This window comes from Emydura macquarii, unplaced genomic scaffold, assembly GCF_026122565.2.
Source record: "Emydura macquarii macquarii isolate MOO-44397 ecotype Brisbane River unplaced genomic scaffold, CSIRO-AGI_Emac_v2 contig_1790, whole genome shotgun sequence".
Classification (NCBI taxonomy): domain Eukaryota; kingdom Metazoa; phylum Chordata; order Testudines; family Chelidae; genus Emydura; species Emydura macquarii.
The window spans coordinates 5,857,064-5,873,636 of NW_027131927.1; the positions used below are offsets into that span (position 1 = coordinate 5,857,064).

General features: G+C 52.1%; 1 protein-coding gene across 2 annotated transcripts; it reads left to right on the forward strand.

Moving 5' to 3' along the window:
* Positions 1-4,649: 4,649 nt before the first annotated feature.
* On the forward strand, positions 4,650-16,244 carry AP2S1 (adaptor related protein complex 2 subunit sigma 1). Of its 2 annotated transcripts, none has more exons than XM_067556789.1 (5): positions 4,650-4,728; positions 10,736-10,885; positions 13,527-13,640; positions 14,332-14,391; positions 15,675-16,244. In XM_067556789.1, the coding sequence occupies exons 1-5, from the start codon at positions 4,726-4,728 to the stop codon at positions 15,774-15,776; spliced, it is 429 nt and encodes a 142-aa protein (XP_067412890.1). In that variant the 5' UTR covers positions 4,650-4,725; the 3' UTR covers positions 15,777-16,244. The 2 variants fall into 2 exon arrangements, with proteins under 2 accessions (XP_067412890.1, XP_067412889.1); XM_067556788.1 differs by lacking the exon at positions 4,650-4,728 and adding an exon at positions 9,600-9,791.
* The last annotated feature ends 329 nt before the right edge of the window (positions 16,245-16,573 follow it).

A 16,573-nucleotide genomic window follows, 5' to 3' on the forward strand; every position in this document is an offset into this window, starting at 1 on the left:
GACCAGGGGGTGAGGCTGCCCCCGTCCGAACCGGCCCCAGACTTTAGGGCTGCAGTGGCGGGTAAGCGCCAGGTCATCCCTCCACGACAGGCACGGGGTGCAGGAGGCTCTGAGGGGCGCCCCTCAGCGTCCCTCCCCAGCACGTTGTGAAGGGCAAGCCCAGCCCCACTCCCCAGGCTGGGGGGTGAGGCCGCCCCTATCCGAGCTGGCGCTGGGCTGCAGGGCTGCAGTGGGAGAGGCGGGTGCCACGCAGTGGGTAGGTGAGGGGAGGGGAGGCGGCAGAGCCCAGCCTGCATTTGCACCCCCCCCCAAGCCTCATCCCCCTCCCATGCAGTATAAACCCCACCCTCCCTGGGGCAGCTGGAGGGTGGCGCCGGGACCTCTCCTGCCCTGCGCAGGGGAAGAGGGGGCACGTGAGGCCTGGGGGGGCACAAATTTAGGCTTGGCCTCCGGGCACCAGAGACCCTCGATATGCCACTGATCAACACACTACAACACCTTTGCATCTTTCTCTGATGCGGGGCTCCAGGCAGGCCAACAAAACACTGAATAGGATGGGGGGCAGGTATTGGCAGTGAAACGATTCATCCTCCAGGGTTGGCCAAGATGCAAGAGTCACAGGAGGTTACCCTGACTGCCAGATGAGCTGGGTGTGCAAGAGGAAACCCAGCTTTAATCCCCGAAGATCAAAGAGCTGACATCGTGAGAGGGATTCATGCTTCAAGTCTGGGGATAGAGGCCTGCCTGAGATGAACGAGGAAGTGGATCTGCTGGCCAGGCATGAATGAGGTTGTACATAGAACAGCCTGAAGTAAAGTGATCGACAACAGACGGAGACTTTACAGCCTCAAGGATGGTTGGGTCAGGCCCATTCACTTTCAAGGGCAGGAGCTACATGGTCCCAGTAGATCACTACCCCAGAGTCTAGGAGATGGGCCATCTGGAGGACAAACAGGCAAGAAATGGAAGATGCATTTTGCACAATCTGGCACCCCTGACACACTGTGTTCGGACAATGAGCTACAGCGCCCAGCAGCAGAATTCAAAGCACTCAGTGCCAAAGGGGAATCTGAGCACATGGCATCTCCCCCGAGTACTCACAAAGGAACAGGAAGGAAGAGTGGAAGTAAAGGCAGCAAAGAGGCTGATGGCAAAGACAAAACAGACAGGCCGGGGTTTCTACCAAGCAATGTTGGACCATTGCAGTACATTCTCCGAGGGACCAGGTAGTAGCCCAGGGACTGATGGGCCAGATAACTGATGGGACTGATGGGCCCATGGGGGCTAGTCTGCTGCAGCCCAGAGGAGAAACAACAGACAGGACACAGAAGCAGTTAATGCCACGCTAGGAGGCAGCCGCTACAACAAAGGAGCCCAAAACTAGAGGCCACGACAAACAGCTGAACAGGTCGGGGCCCAGCTGTCAAATAACCATATGATGCAATGGCAAGAGGCAACAGTCCCAGCTGCAGTGGGACACAGGTCACATGAGATAGCTATGGGCCTCGGGACAGTGGCGGAGACTAGCTGCGGAGCGTGGCAGGCAGCTAGCACACCCGGATAGATAGTGCCAAGGTCAAGACCAGGAGGACTTAGAAAGAGCCTCAGCATCGGCTGGCCTGATATAGGAGAGAGAAGAAACGAGGAACATGAGTACCACGGGAGACTAACAAGACACCACACATCAGAAGGCAGCAACAGGGTGGAAGCAAGCCCCCCCCCCCCAAACAAGAAGGAGGGGGAGCACACCTGAAGGACTCTGTGACCTAACAGGCTGCAATGGACTGGCTCTAAAGGCCATGTCCTAGAAACCTCTGACCTCCCCCAAGTCAGCAAATGCTGGCATAACAGACACAACAACAATAATTAAAAAAGAGATGTGGCTACCTGCATGGAACTTGGAGGGAGGTGCAGGGGGGAAGGGTTTGAAGGAGACCCCAGGACGTCAGTCTGTGTGCACATGGCGGGAATACTATACTGGTTGCAATTGTGGCATCTCTGTAAGTAATTCTCTCAATAAAAGAGCCAGGTTAGTTTTACAAGCATGGAGGCCTTTCATTCTATTATGCAGAACATGTTACATGAAACACTGTCTCCACTTACATGACAGAAAACTAACTTGACTCAGAAAAACCAAGGCTGAGGACCACATGCCCCTTTTCTGTTACTGGAAGGGATTTTAACAATTCACGCAGACTCCCCCCCACTTCTTCCAGTTACTCCTTTGCCTCCACTTTCTTGCCACACTTCAACTATTCAATTCCCCCCACTAGTCTGCTATCTATGGAGAAAGCAAAGTATTATTATCCACATTGTAATTATGTACGTACTATGGGGACCCAGCTAGGCTAGGCTATGCAAACTGTGAGGAGAGGCAGAGGCAAATCAAGACAAAAGGGTAATTTAATTTTTTTTTAGAACTTTGTAAGGGAAACCCAAATATTGCGTAGTATTCTATAAATATCAAATATTACCAAGTACACTACTTATAATAATGAACTATAGATTACCAACACATTAGCCCTTGTGAGCTTGTGCATGCTACTCTTCCTTACTCTGTGCTGTTAATATTAAATGCATTGTTATTAACAAGAACAAAAGAGATTATTTAACAATATACTGTGTCACTTCAGAGAAGAATCAACTTTTCCTCTTCTGGGCTGTCAGTCCAATTCTACCCTTGCCATCCTGTTCTTTGCTTTCTTTAGCTTGTCGTGCTCCTTAGCTTCAATGTTCCTCTTTTCACTGAGTTCAGCCACAAAGAGGCTTTCTTCACCTTGCGGGCCTTCCCTTCTCCATTAAGTGCCTTTGAATCGTATTCCTTCAATAGTCATGCTCTCTGTTCATATACTTTAGATCCTTTATAAGTGGGTGTCTTGTTTACTTTTTTCAGGATTTGTTTTCATCTAACACAACTCTTTGATCAATTCCCTTTTTCACCAATTATATTCCCTTTCAGGTTTTTTTTCCATGATACTCTCTCTCTGGTACATCGGTAGATTTTATTTACCTTTGCTTCCTTTCTCTGGTGGTGTCTGCTCACACATCCAGTTTTGTTTTGTTTTTCTGCTTCTTTTTCACCTGAAGCCTTTTCTATCTTCCTTCTTTCCTCCTTCTCACTTCCTGGTCCTCTACTTTCATTCTCCTGTTCTTTAATCATCTCTCCTCCTACCCAGGTTCCAGTTCATCCACTAGCTCAGCATCTAGATTCTTCTCCTTTTCTAACAGCTTTTTCCAACTGCCCCCTTCAGGCGGCTTCAAAGTCATCTCCCCAGCTCCAGCTGCCCCCATTGGTTGACTCTCTCCGCAGGACAGCATTCTGTGCTGCTGCCTACAGGTTACCACATGTACACCACTGCCATCTACTGGATGCAATCAGGACTGCTCACCCATGTGTCATAGGCTCATATACTGCTGCTCGCTAACAGAGATTCTCCTTTATTTCAGATGGCAGAGGCCTGGGTTTTTGGAGTAGCCTCAATGTGATTATAACATAAAACCGCAGAGCTAGAGCTACTCTACAAGCCCCCAAGGATAAAGCTTGCATGTCACTTTGATCTGTCTGGGGCCCAGTTGCTGTGGGATCTGAGCATGTACCACAAGTTTAATCTCAGATACTCACCTGGCCCTGCAGCCGCCTAGTATCTGAGCCCCTCACAATCTGTAATGGATTTAGCCCCTTTGTACGGGGGGGGGGAAATCAAGGCTGGGAGAGACTAGGTGTCTGTTGCCAACACTGCCTTATTACAAGAAGCTGCTGAATGCTGCAAAAAGCAGCAAGAAATGCTCCTGGTGAATGTAGGTGAGTCCTGCTTATTAATAATAAATATCAGTAATAGGAGGAGGGATGTGGCAGGGGTGCTAAGCCAGTAGTCCCTTATTGTTGAAAGAATGTTGGCAACCCATTGGCCTGGGTCTTTGAAGTTTAAGGGTCACCAAAAAGCCCTTCAGGCAGAGGCTGGGCTGGGCCCTACATCTCTGTTTAGCTAAGGGCCCCACCTTGTGCTCTCACAGACCCTCAGGCTGCGGTCACAGGTGCAACACCGGAGGCATCAAGCCCTGTGGGTGGTGTAAGAGCGGGAAGGGAGCCAGGCCAGCCCCCCAGGGCACTCCAGTGCCAGCACGGGGCAGGAGCCAGGCTGGGCCCAGGGTTGTCTCCCATGATAGTGGCACAGGGGACAGGCTCAGGCAGTGAGTTGCTCTCCCCTTTGGCCTCGTTGCCCGGGGAGGGATGTGAGTCGGGCCATGGGCCAACCTCCACCACTGCCTGGGTGGAGGAACCGGGCCGGGAGCTCCCTTCCCCCGGGGCTGCGGGGCTCCGGGTCAGGCTCAGGCCTACTAGGCCTCTTCCAGCATCGAGCCATCGTAGGCCGCTCTCCCGGCCCCGGGTGGAGGCTCCCTGCTGGCGCCGCCAGACGACTCCCCGGCTCCAGCCCGCTGCTCACCAGGGCACCGCGGTCCCCGGGCTCCCCCTGGCGGAGACGGCGGGGAACGACACCGCCCCACCCTGGGCAGGAGGAACTACAATTCCCAGCGTCCACCGCTGCGGCCGCCCTGCCTGCCGGGTAGGACCGCTCCGCTAGGGCGTCCGGGACTACGGCTCCCAGCAGGCCGCGCGACTGGAGGGCGCCGGATATCCGGTGGGAAGGGGCAGGGTGGGGTGAAGTGAAGAAGCGGAGGGGGAAGATAAGAAGGTCTGGGGGCCCTGGCGGAGACAGGACCATCATGGTAAGGAGCGGGAGAATGTGAGCTCCCTCTTGGGGGGGAAGGCCACCAATGGGGCGCCCTATGGGGGGATGTGGGTCCTCATCCCGGGAGCGCCACTGGGAGACGCTATGGAGGAAGGGGCACCACTGGGGGGCCCTATGGGGAGATGTGGGTCTGGCTTCTCTTCCCTGGGGGCAGGGAGAAATTGGGGATCCTATAGGGGTGGGGTTTGGGCCAGGCTCCTCCTCCCTAGGGGCTGGGAAGAGGCACCACTTGGGGTTTCCTTGTAAGGGAGGCAAGTGGTGGAGGCTTCCTATCCTGGGGGGGGTTGTATCATTGGGGTTCCCCCTATAGGAGCAGGGGTATCACACACACCCCCACCCTACGGAAGTAGGGAACTAGAGGAGGGAGGCTCTTGTGGGATAAGGTGTCTGGGGGGTGAAGAGACTGGAGGGGCGTGGGTACCAGAAGAATGATAGTGCTTGGGCTGTTTCTGCAGTGCTGTAATTCTGGCAGACCTCTTACCGCTACATGGGCCGTGTACAGGGTTGCTCTGTGTCGGATGCAGTAGCTGTTTTTTTTTCAAGGGTCCCCTTGCCTCGCACCACCTGATCACGGAAATTTCCCCTGTGTTAAGGGGCAGGATCAGGAGGCTCTGCGTTCTAGTTCCTGTTGTCTCTGTGAATTTCCGAGGGGCCATCTGGTGTGGCATTGGACATTAATCCAGGTGGTGCAGGAGATTCATAATGACATCCAGACTCTCTTGTGCTTAGCCCAATGGTTCCATCCTGTCATGGGCTGAGTGAGCAAAAGCTGTTACCATCAGGTGCTCCTGATGGGATGGTCACAAAAAATAACAACAACCCCACCAGCACCTCTGGGCTCAGCATTGGAGACTGAGGACTGAATTTCATGTGTCTGTAATTGAATGACAAAATTTAGAGATGGAAAAGATGTGTTCAATTCTCCAGTCCATTTCCCTGTAAATGCAGGAGTGTCCATTTCAGACAGTCCCCTAAGGCCTTGACTAGTCTAGTCTGAAACACCCTAAGCCAGTGATATTCAATAAATGAGCCCACAGGCCAAATGTGGCCCATCAAGGCTTCCTGTGTGGCCCACCGGCACATCTTAAAGAAATATTTATAATTAAATTCATGAACAGTGACTTTCTAAGTAACTTACTGGCTCTTAAATTCTTGCAATAGCATCAGCTCCGATTGCTCTAGGATGCTACCCATTATTTTTCATTAGTGATGGAAATGGGTGTGAGTAGGAGTAAACATCGCAAAGTTGATAGTGAAAACTGAGCTTTTAACCCAAACTGAACACACCAGATTCTGTTTTTATTATGCCACCTCATTTAAATGCAGAACCTTTGTGTTTAATATGCCAAACCACTGTATCTATCTAAGGTCATCAACACGAGGCACTGCTTTGAATCAAAGCACAGTAACTTCAACATGGCCTGGCAGTGTTGCAGGATGTGACAAAATTGAAAATCTGAAGTCTTCATATGACACTTCAAATGTCATTCTCATAACATCAGTGACAGGAAAAAGCTGCTTCTCTTCGGATAATGTTGGCACTAGCTAAAAAGAAAAAGCCTTTCCTAGTTGCCAAACTTATGAAGGAGTGCACGTTGGAAATGCTGGAGCTTTTTGCTGGACATGAAGATAAAGCTGACGTTTTGAACTGTGTGAAGCAAGTTCCCCTGTCTGATTCCACAGCAGTGTGAAGATTGGAGATAATTTGAGAATTGTTTGTCAGCACTGATTTCTGATTTAAAAAACTCCAAATACATGTCTCTTGCAGAGGACAAACAAGCGATTTAAGTAACACTGCCTAGCTATTGCTGTTTGTTAGATTTTGATGAGGGTGAAACTTTCAGGAAGAATTTTTGTGCTTAATATCATGAGAAACCTACACCACAGGAGAGATCGTTTCTGAAAAGGTAAAAGGCTTGCTTGAAAAAAATGGTTTAGATCTGCAGAAAGTAAACTTGCTTGTTACAGACAGAGGTCCCTCCATGACAGGGAAAGGGAAGGGCTTTGTTTCACATTTGGCAGCGGTACACTCTTCTTTAAATACACTTCACTGCATCAGTCTCCAGATTGTCCTGTGCGGTAAATTGTCTGGGGACTTGGGGGGAAAAAAGGCGGAGGTGTATTGTGATGAGATTAGTGAATTACATACGCTCAACTTCTAGCTTGCAACACTGTCTTTTAGAGCTCTTGTACAAGACGTTTCAGCCAAATACAGTGACCTGCTGCAGCACAGTGATGATTGCTGTTTAAGTAGGAGGTGTCTGTTAGAGGTTTTGTGCGCTTCAGAAAGAAATGAGGGTTAGCTGCAGCATGTGAGGTACTTTGAGATCTTTGGATGCTGGAGCCCAGCAAAATAGAAGGAAAAACGAGCTTAAAACACAGAGGCGTTTCTCTGACGCTGCTTCTCTAGCCTCTCTTGTGCGCTTGTCATCTGCTGTCAACAGACTGGAAATGAGTGAGATCCCTTAGTGCGTTCCTGCAAATGACCACCTCTGTTCTGGAGACACACCAGCTGCTCCTCAGGATTTCCTCTGAGTAAGTCTTTCCTCCTGGCTCAGCAGAATCCAAGACCTTGCGGGCGGCTTGCATGGCTCATGTCCTTCCCTGTTTAGCGAGACCCTGTAGCGTGTTGAAGCCGCTTCTTCTGGGGAGGAACAATCTGCTGTGACCCCTCTGACCCTGCTGCATACTCATAGATTCCAAGGCCGGAAGGGGCCGTTGGGATCGTCTGGTCTGACCCCCTGGATAACACGGGTCAGTGAACTGCCCCAAAACAGTTCCCAGAGCAGATCTTTGAGCTAGACATCCAATCTTGATTTAAACATTCAGTGATGGAGAATCCACCATGACCCTGGGTGAGTTGGTCCAATGGTTAATTACTGTCACTGTTAAAAATGTACAACTTATTTCCAGTCTGAATTTGTCCAGCTTCAACTTCTAACCGCTGGATCATGTTAGACCTTCCCCGGCTAGCCTGGAGACCCCGTTGTTCAGTATATTTGTTCCCCGTGCAGATACTGATAGATGGGGATCAAGTCACTCCTTCACCTTCTCTTTGTTAAGCCAAATAGACTGAGCTCCTTTCCTTGAGTCTATCAATATAAGGCAGGTGTTCTAATCCTTTAATTGTTCTTGTGGCTCTTTGACCCCTCTCCAATTTATCCACATCTTTATTGAACTGTGGGCACCAGCACTGGACACAGGATCCCAGCAGCAGTCACGCCAGTCCCAAACACAGAAATAAAATCACCTCTCTGCTCCCACCTGAGATTCCCCTGTTGATGCATCCCAGGATCGCATTAGCCCTTTTGACCTGAGCATCGCACTGGGAGCTCATGCTTAGTTGAATATCCCCCTCCCTGAGACACTGGCTTCCTAGGATAGAGTCCCTGGTGATGTGGGCCCCCCAGGTGCGCTCTGTAAGCCGTGATCTCTCTGGCTGGGACGTGGCACCTAGCTGAGGTGGTGGAGTTCCTGGTGATGGGCAGGAGCACTCAGAGAGAGAGAAGGAGGGTCCTCCTGTGCCCGGCTCGCAGCTGTGACATGAGCCAGGCTGGTGGGCTCAGGCGTGGTGGAGGGAGGAGGCTGGGAGCAGCAGGGCAGTGGAAACCCTTAAACCCAGAGGAGTCACTTTGGACTGCACCATCACCAACTGCACCTGCTGCTTCTGCTCTGGACTGTCCCTGCATTAACCAACCCCCTTATCTCTGCCACACACAGCCTGGCAGCAGGGGGTGGGGGTGGTGGAGGCGCCTCAGAGACGTGTTGTCTCTACATGTGCAGCAACGGGAGGCCAGCGGGTGAAAGGCGGGGGCAGGGTCTTGTCAGCTGCCCCCTCTGATAGAGGGCTCCCAACATGGGGCAGGTTGGGGGAGACACCCCCTGAAGATGTCTTGTTCTAAGGCCGTTCTGCACCTCTTTCATCCGAGAAACACCCTGTTGAGGGTGAGATCTGCCCTGTCCTGACCCCCACCATGTGATTCTGACTTGCTATCCTTGGAGGAGCTTCCAGGACGCCTGTGAACCGCGTGGGCCAGGCAATGAGAACCAAACTCTAGGGATCCTGCAGTCAGCCTGGTGGCAACGTGTGCCATGACAGGGGACTCGTGGGAGCACAGAACAACGTGGGAAGAACAGCTGGGACTCGGAGCAGCTCCCATGTCACTGATGGGGGAATAATAACCTCATGTGGGACCAGTACATTGACCTCTGCTTCTACCCCATCCTGTGCCAGCTGCTTGCTAAAGCACAGCCTTGGTGCTAGAGGGCCCGTGCCACTGAGGGACACTGGCACACTCCGACAGCCCCTCCTCCAATGTTACACTGCACCAGCAGAGAGACAACGGCTCTGTCCCCATAACGCAGCAGCCCCCAGACTCTGCTCTACCGACGGCTGCATGGGCAGCTGCTGCTGCCTAGTAATCGTGGCTATTACATGCCTAAAGACCAACCAAGATGGGGCCTCGTTGGGGCAGGTGCTGTACAAATGGTAGCAGGCTGCCCCTGCCCCAAAGAGCTGCCAATCGAAATAGACCTGACAGATCCAGGGTGGGGCTGGGGTAGAGCGTGAAAGGGCATGTGAGTGCCAGGACTTCATTTTTGGGTGGGATTAGTTAGGGAAGGGGATCAGTGACCTGGAAAGAGAAGGGGGCAAGGGGGCAGGGCCAGGGGGAAGAGGGTGAGGGGGGGAAGAGGGAGGGAGGGTGGTGCAAGCAGCCAGTCAGCACAGGGCAGATGTTATGCTTATAAAATAAACAGCAGGATCTTATTTAGAGGGACAATGAAATCCGTCACCTTTATTGTGAATACAAAAATTTCAAAAAGCAATTGCCTGCACACTTTCTCGCACATGCACGCACACGCGTGTGCACACTTTTACAAAGATGAAATATAGTTACTCAGTTGCTCATGTTAGTCCACTGGCCAGGTGGCTAAGACAAGAGGGACGGAGCAGGATCTGCCGGTGCGCACCGATGCTCTTGGACGATGATTGTAGAACCAAACCCAAAGTCCTCATCTTTCTGTTCCCTTTTGATACGGGTAAGCTTTTATGCCACTCTATGGGTTTTGCTTCATTATGCTGCATCTGCGTCCTGGTGTGATTATTAATCACCCAGATTTTACAAGCACAACCACTGTTTTTTATAGTTAATTTTTATTTTTTGAGGTGGATCCCAGGGTCATCAGGGTGGGCAGTCTTTGGCCATCTGGGTAAAAGTATGTTCACTCCCTTGAACATTCGAGGCTGGCGTCTTTTTCCCGTCCCTCCCTGGTCTCACACACACACATCATTCATTCATCTATTTACACCCTAATTTCTTAACATTTACTTAAAACTTGTAACTGGAAGACACAAGTGTCCTTCAGAAACAATAATGTTTCTTTTTATTTACAACATTCGCTACTCTTACAAAACATCCTCATTTAACATTGAATCTTTCTGTTTCAGAACATGTGCTGATGTTACTTTAAGCTGTGATCTTAAAACATGTACTTCAACAATAGCAACAGTTTCACAGAATGATTTTTGGTTACTTTACAGACAGGCTAATTCATGACCAGATGTTAGTTTTAAATAAATAGATGGTGGTTTCATACAAACTTATCAATAGTGAACAGATCACCCGAGATGGCCAAAATGAAAGGCCTCACAGAGACTGCTGTGGTGGTTTGTCACGTATTAAAAGAATAGTATTTTACATAGATTCAGTGTAACAGAATGAAGCTTTGGGCCTACGCAGAGAGAGGCTGCTCTCAACAGTAGCAAGCTGTGTGACTAGCCAAAGGTCCCTGCATCGGTGGCCCACCAATCAGCTGGGCTTTCTGGCTGGCTCCTCTCTGCCAGCGTGCAGGAGGGGGGCACCACCTTCCCGGGAGCCTGCGGGCTGCCCCTGTGTTTGAGCAGTGTGCTCTGGCGGGTTGTGGTCCCAGCGGTTGGGGCGGGCTGGCTGGGACGCCTGTAACCTCACCTGCTTTCCGGGCAGATTCGCTTCATCCTCATCCAGAACCGGGCCGGCAAGACGCGCCTGGCCAAGTGGTACATGCAGTTCGATGATGACGAGAAGCAGAAGCTCATCGAGGAGGTCCACGCTGTGGTCACGGTGCGAGATGCGAAGCACACCAACTTCGTGGAGGTAAGGCGCTCTCGTGTCCCGAGTGGGCAGCCGCCCTGCGCCCCAGTGTACAAAGCAGAGCCTCCCAGGCTGTTGCAGGTGTGATCTTGCCTCCTCTGCTGTAATCCTTCAGTTTATACCCACCCTGGGCTTGGAGATCTCCGTGACCGAGCCCTGCTGCTGCGGAGCTCCCAATGCAGCACACTTGCTATGCCAGCCAGTTGCGTAGGGATTCACAATTCTCCGGGTATATTTCCTCCTGCCACAAGCCATTAATGCCACGCCTTGTATCATCAGCCCCAGCTGGGCAGCAGGCCAACACTGAACTGCCATGATCTGATGAGATGGATACGGAGGCAGTGTTGCCTAATGGGCGGAGAACCGGACTGGGCCTTGGGGGACTTGGGTTATATTCCTGGCTGTGCCCTGGCCTGCTGGGTGACCGTGAGCAAGTTGTTACCTCTCTCGCTGCCTCAGTTTCCCCATCTGTGAAATGAGGATGATACTGACCCTCCTTCGTAAAGCACTTCGAGGTCTCTGGGTGAAAAGCGCTAGATTAGAGCTGGGGTTATTCTGTAGACTCGGGTATTGTGGGCGAGACGGGTGAGCCCTCGGGCTGTGTTGTCTGACATGCTCCATGCTGTAATGCGGTACTCCATGCACTGCTGCCCTGTGTTTCGTTCTGGGAAGCGTCTCCGGATGGGGCTCAGTGGCTCGAAGGGACTTGTCATTTTGAGGACTTCAGTTTTTAGGGTCTTGATTAGAGACCTGGCTTTCCTCCGGTGCCGGGCAGTTGCCCTCTGACAATCGGACTGCTTTCGGGTGTCGAGTTGGACAACCTACAAATCACTGGCCTCCTTGGCAAACCTTGGCCTGCAGCTGCCACGGGCAGGGCCATGTGTGCAGCTGTCAGACTGCCCCCCTGACACAGGCGCATCGTGTAGTGGTGAAGAAGCAATTGGCTGCTGGACTCTGAAACCTCCTGCAGTGTAAGGGTATGTCCACTCTGCATCGGAAACCCACTGCCCTTGTGGCGTCGGTGTTTCCAAGCCCGCGCCTGAGTGTCCCTACTGCAGTGTAAACCTGGACTTCCAGTGGCTGGACCCAGGTCTCACAGCCATGCTCACGCGTCTGCAATGTGCTGCGCAGACCTTCTGACTCGGGGCTGTGGCTTGAGCTGCGTCCACATTGCAAAAGGACAGGGCTTGGACCCCAGTTGCTGTGGGGAGTCGGGCCCTGACCTAGCCCCTAGCAGGGTCCTAGGGCCTAGGTCCTGAGCGCTTGCTGACCCGAGTCAGGCTGATTTGTGTGTGGATGGCGGCGGGGCTCGGGCTCCACGCTGATGCTGAGCCTCGGCTTAGTGTGCGGGGTAGATGTAGTCTTAGAGATGGGCTGGCCTCATCCACAGTTCAGGCCTACCGGTGACTGCAGCAGCCGTGATCCAGTGGAGTCCCCTCCCTGTGTATATCAAGCACTCTGAAGCACTGTATGGCTTCCAGGCAGGCCCCGTCATTGCAAGATATGAGCACCTGGCACCATTAATGGGTTTATTGTGATTAATAATCATGTTTATTACAATAATGCCCAAGATCTAACCAAGCCTGGGGGCCCATAGGGCTAGGCTTTGTCCTTCCAGGCTCCCCATCTGAGGCAGGGAGGTTTTGCTCTTCCCACTGTATAGCTGGAGATCTGAGGCGTGCGTGGGCTAAGGGCAAGATTGTCAAAAGCGGCCAGAGAACCAGAAGGGGAGTTGCACAAAGCCCCATAGCAGCTTTGTGACTTGCCCAGATCCAGGGGATTGTGGCTGAGTCGGGAATTGAAGCCAGATCAGCTGCGACCTAGTCCTGGCCGCCCTCCTGCAGACTGCTGCAGAGAAACAATGTGGGGCTCCCTGCTTTGGGTCCGATCTGTTTAGTTAAGAAGAGAAGAACGATTTGCACTGAAACTTTCCATTGCAATCAGGGCTGTCTCCCACCAGTGGAAGCTGTTTTCTAACCAGCGGCCAGGCCTTAGAGGGGGAAGTTTTGTTCAGTGCTTTGAACAGTTGGGACTCCTGGGTAGAGCTGGGCGCCTAACTGATTTCTCAGTTCACTGGCAATCTCGAGAAGTCGGGGAAAATCCTTTTGGCTCAGACCCAAACCAGAAACTTTTGGCAAACCGCAAAGTAAAATAAATAAATTAAAAAATCTATTTGGGGTCAAACAAAATGTGTCGACTTGATTTTGAGCATTTTAAAACAGTTTTGATTTTGTAACAAACAAAATTCAAGGTATACTTTAAACAAAAAGTTGCTTCGAATCAAAACGTTTCATTTTGAATCCGTCAGAAAGAAACATCTTGAGGGGGAGGAATTTTTTTTAGGGTGTTTTCCCCTAAACAAACAATTTAGCGAAATGTCCTCAAATTCGCAAAATGTCTGTGTTGCCAAATCTGCATTTTTCACTGGGAAAAAACTCCCCTCCTGCGTGAAGAAGGCAGGGCATTTATTTCCCTTTCCTGCCCAGTGGCTGGCTGGAGGGAGGGATGTGCTATAGGACCTGGAGGCAGCAGCACGGCCGGTGATCCCGAAGGGGGCTAGCAGAAGCTGTGCAGGGGTGTCTGACCCAGGTGCTTCTCAGTGTGCAGCACAGACGCCAGCTGCTCCTCTTCCTTTCTCTCCTAGTTCCGGAACTTTAAGATCATCTACCGGCGCTACGCGGGGCTGTACTTCTGCATCTGCGTGGATGTGAACGACAACAATCTGGCCTACCTGGAGGCCATCCACAACTTTGTGGAGGTGAGCAGTGCCCGCGGCCCCTGCCCTTCACTTAGTGCATCTCAGCTGAGCCATCTCATGGCTTGATCCTTTGGGCCAGCCCCTGCCGGCTCCCCAGAGAGATGCAGCCCTAAAGAGAGAGCGATCTGCTTTCCACAGCCCCTCGCTGTGCTGGCAGGAGGGTCTGCGGTTCCTGCCCCTCTGATCCTGGCTGTAATGGGACAGCACATTAGTGCATCATCCTTCAGGTTGAGTGGGGGCTGGGCGTGTGTCAGAGGGGTTAGGCTAAAGCACTCGCTGAATTATAGGCAGTTGCTACTGAGTCCACTGGCAGCAAGGGATCTGCTTCGGTGACCCTTTTCTGAACAGAGATGTATCCCACCCAGGGAATGGTTTGAACCATTGCAGTGTCTGGCAGCTGAAAGCAGAGGTCAAATTAACACCATCGGAACAGCTGACCTGGGGACAGAGTGGGTTTTCCGTCACTTGGAATCTTAAAACCAGGTGGGCTGCATCTGAACACCCCACGCTCACTCAGACAGGTCTGGCTGAAGGCAGGGATCCTGAGTGGGGTTCTGTGCGCTGTTACGCAGGTGGTCAGCCCAGCCAACCACAGTGAGCCCTTGGGGATTTAGCATCTCTTACCGAGAGACGCCACAGCTCCTTTGTTGTCCCGGTCTCTGAAATCCAGCTATCCTTTCTCTTGGCCCAGGTTTTGAATGAATATTTCCACAATGTCTGTGAGCTCGACCTGGTCTTCAACTTCTACAAGGTGAGCTCAGCCTGGCAGGGAGGGGAGCAAAGGACCAGTTGCTCTGTGGATCCCTGCAGTTGCTGCCTAGCATGTTCTTGTGTCGGCCCGACCTGCAGGCTTGGGGACCCCATCCTGGGCAGCAGTGACTCTGAAAAAGATTTGCGGGGGGTGGTGGATAATCAGTTGAACATGAGCACCCAGTGCAGTGCTGGGGCCAAAAGGGCTACTGTGATCCTTGGGTGTATCAACGGGAATCTCAGATAGGAGCGGTGAGAATAATAGAATCAGGATTCCATGAGAGGTTATTTTCCCTCTGTATTTGGCACTGGTGGATGCCTGTGTCCAGTTCTGGTGCCCACAGTTCAAGAAGGATGTGGATAAACTGGGGAGGGGTCAGAGAAGAGCCACTGGGATGATTAAAGGGTTAAAAAGCCAGCCTTGTAGTGATAGACTCTAGGAGCTCAATCTGTTTAGCTTAACAGAGAGAAGGTTAGGCAGTGACTGGATCCCTGTTGATCAATGCCTACCCGGGGAACAAATATTTAAGAGGGGCTCTTCAGGCTAGCAGAGGAAGGTCTGACATGATCCAGTGGCTGGAAGCTGAAGCGAGACAAATTCAGCCTGGAAAGAAGGCGGACGTTTTTAACAATGACAATAACTAACCATTGGAACAATTTACAAGGGTCATGGTAGATTCTCCATCGCTGACGATTTTAAAATCAAGATGGGCTGTTTCTCTAAGAGTTCCGCTCTGGGAGTTATTTTGGGGCTGTTCTCTGGCCTGTGTTGTAGCAGGGGTCAGACTCGATGGTCACAATGGTCCTTCTGGCCTCGGAATCGATGAATCATTGCTGCTCTGAGCGTGCCACACCGTCCCCTCTCCTGGGTGCGGGGAGGGAGGTTAAACATTCAAAATGCAACCTGTTACCTATGCAGTCCTTGTCAGGGGAGGGGGATTTTAGAGGGCTGGAGTGTAGCAGGGAAGAGGTTAAGCTGGTCCCTATTTGATGGCTATGGACCCACTTGCCAGGCCTCAGTACTGCAAGGGTCCCACTGTGCCAAGCTCCACGGCTTTGGGAGAGGGCGCAGGAGTCAGTCTTTCTACCCTCCCGGGTCGGAGCCAGGCACAGCGTTTTCCTTGGAAATGCTTTTTGGAGGCACTTGATGGAAGAACCAAGGGGCCCTGTCGTGGGCTGCCTGTGTGCTGGAGAGCTCCCTGGAGGGAGAGGCAGCGCTCAGAGATGTATGCCCGAAGCGGTCCTCGCTGTGTCTGGCTCACGGGCGGTCTGTTCTTGCGGCAGGTTTACACCGTGGTGGACGAGATGTTCCTAGCCGGCGAGATCCGCGAGACGAGCCAAACAAAAGTCCTCAAGCAGCTGCTTATGCTGCAGTCCTTGGAATGAGGGAACTGGATGGAATCGGACCCATCCTGCCTCTGGACAACTCCTTGCACCCAGCCCCTGAATCAGTGACTGTCTCAGAGCGAATTTAGCCACTCTCCGTGGGGGGAGGGGGAGACGCCCTCTCAAATGGATCAGAACCACAAGTTGAAAATTTCAGTCACACCTCCCCCCCCACACAAATGTGGTGGCCGAAATCCTGTGGGGGGTGGGTGGGTGGGTCGGCCGAACGGCAGAGAGTGACTATTTAAAAAAACAAAAAACCCATTAGCCCTGTGACACATCCGTCCCCGAGCCTCTATCTTCCCTCCATGTACCCAGTGTGCTGCCCCCCGCCTGCCCGCTCTTTGTGTCAGTGTGTTGTGCCGAGTCTGCAGTAGAAGTGGGACCATGCGCGTGTTACCCTCTGGTGAGAGGCAGCCATGCCCTGTGGCCAGTGATGAATCGAAATAAACCATCTGTGAAACACTCCTTCCTCTGTGATGGTCTTTGAAGGGCCTGGCAGAAGCAAGCGGGTGGGGGTGGGATTCTTGGAGGCAGTTTTGACGTAAGGCGCATGCAGGAAACTCCTGCTGGGATGTTGCTGTCTGGCATTGGGAGGCAGGCATGTTCTCTGAGCTCAGTCTCCACCGGCCTCTGGTGTTCCCCACCTTCAGCGCCTCTGCCGGTTGGACAGCACAGACAGGCACCAGAGCTGCTGGGGAAGATGTGTCTGGGGGGAGAGGGTAGGTTTTTCCCCCAAGGACAAAGTGTTTTGATGAAATTTTGCATGGAAAATCAGGGCAAAAAACCCAGAAATG

Coding starts and splice junctions, on each gene's coding strand:
- AP2S1 (XM_067556788.1), top strand. CDS start 9,738: ATGATTGTAGAACCAAACCCAAAGTCCTCATCTTTCTGTTCCCTTTTG. Junction 13,641..14,331: donor CCATCCACAACTTTGTGGAG/GTGAGCAGTGCC, acceptor CTCTTGGCCCAG/GTTTTGAATGAATATTTCCA. Junction 14,392..15,674: donor TGGTCTTCAACTTCTACAAG/GTGAGCTCAGCC, acceptor TTCTTGCGGCAG/GTTTACACCGTGGTGGACGA.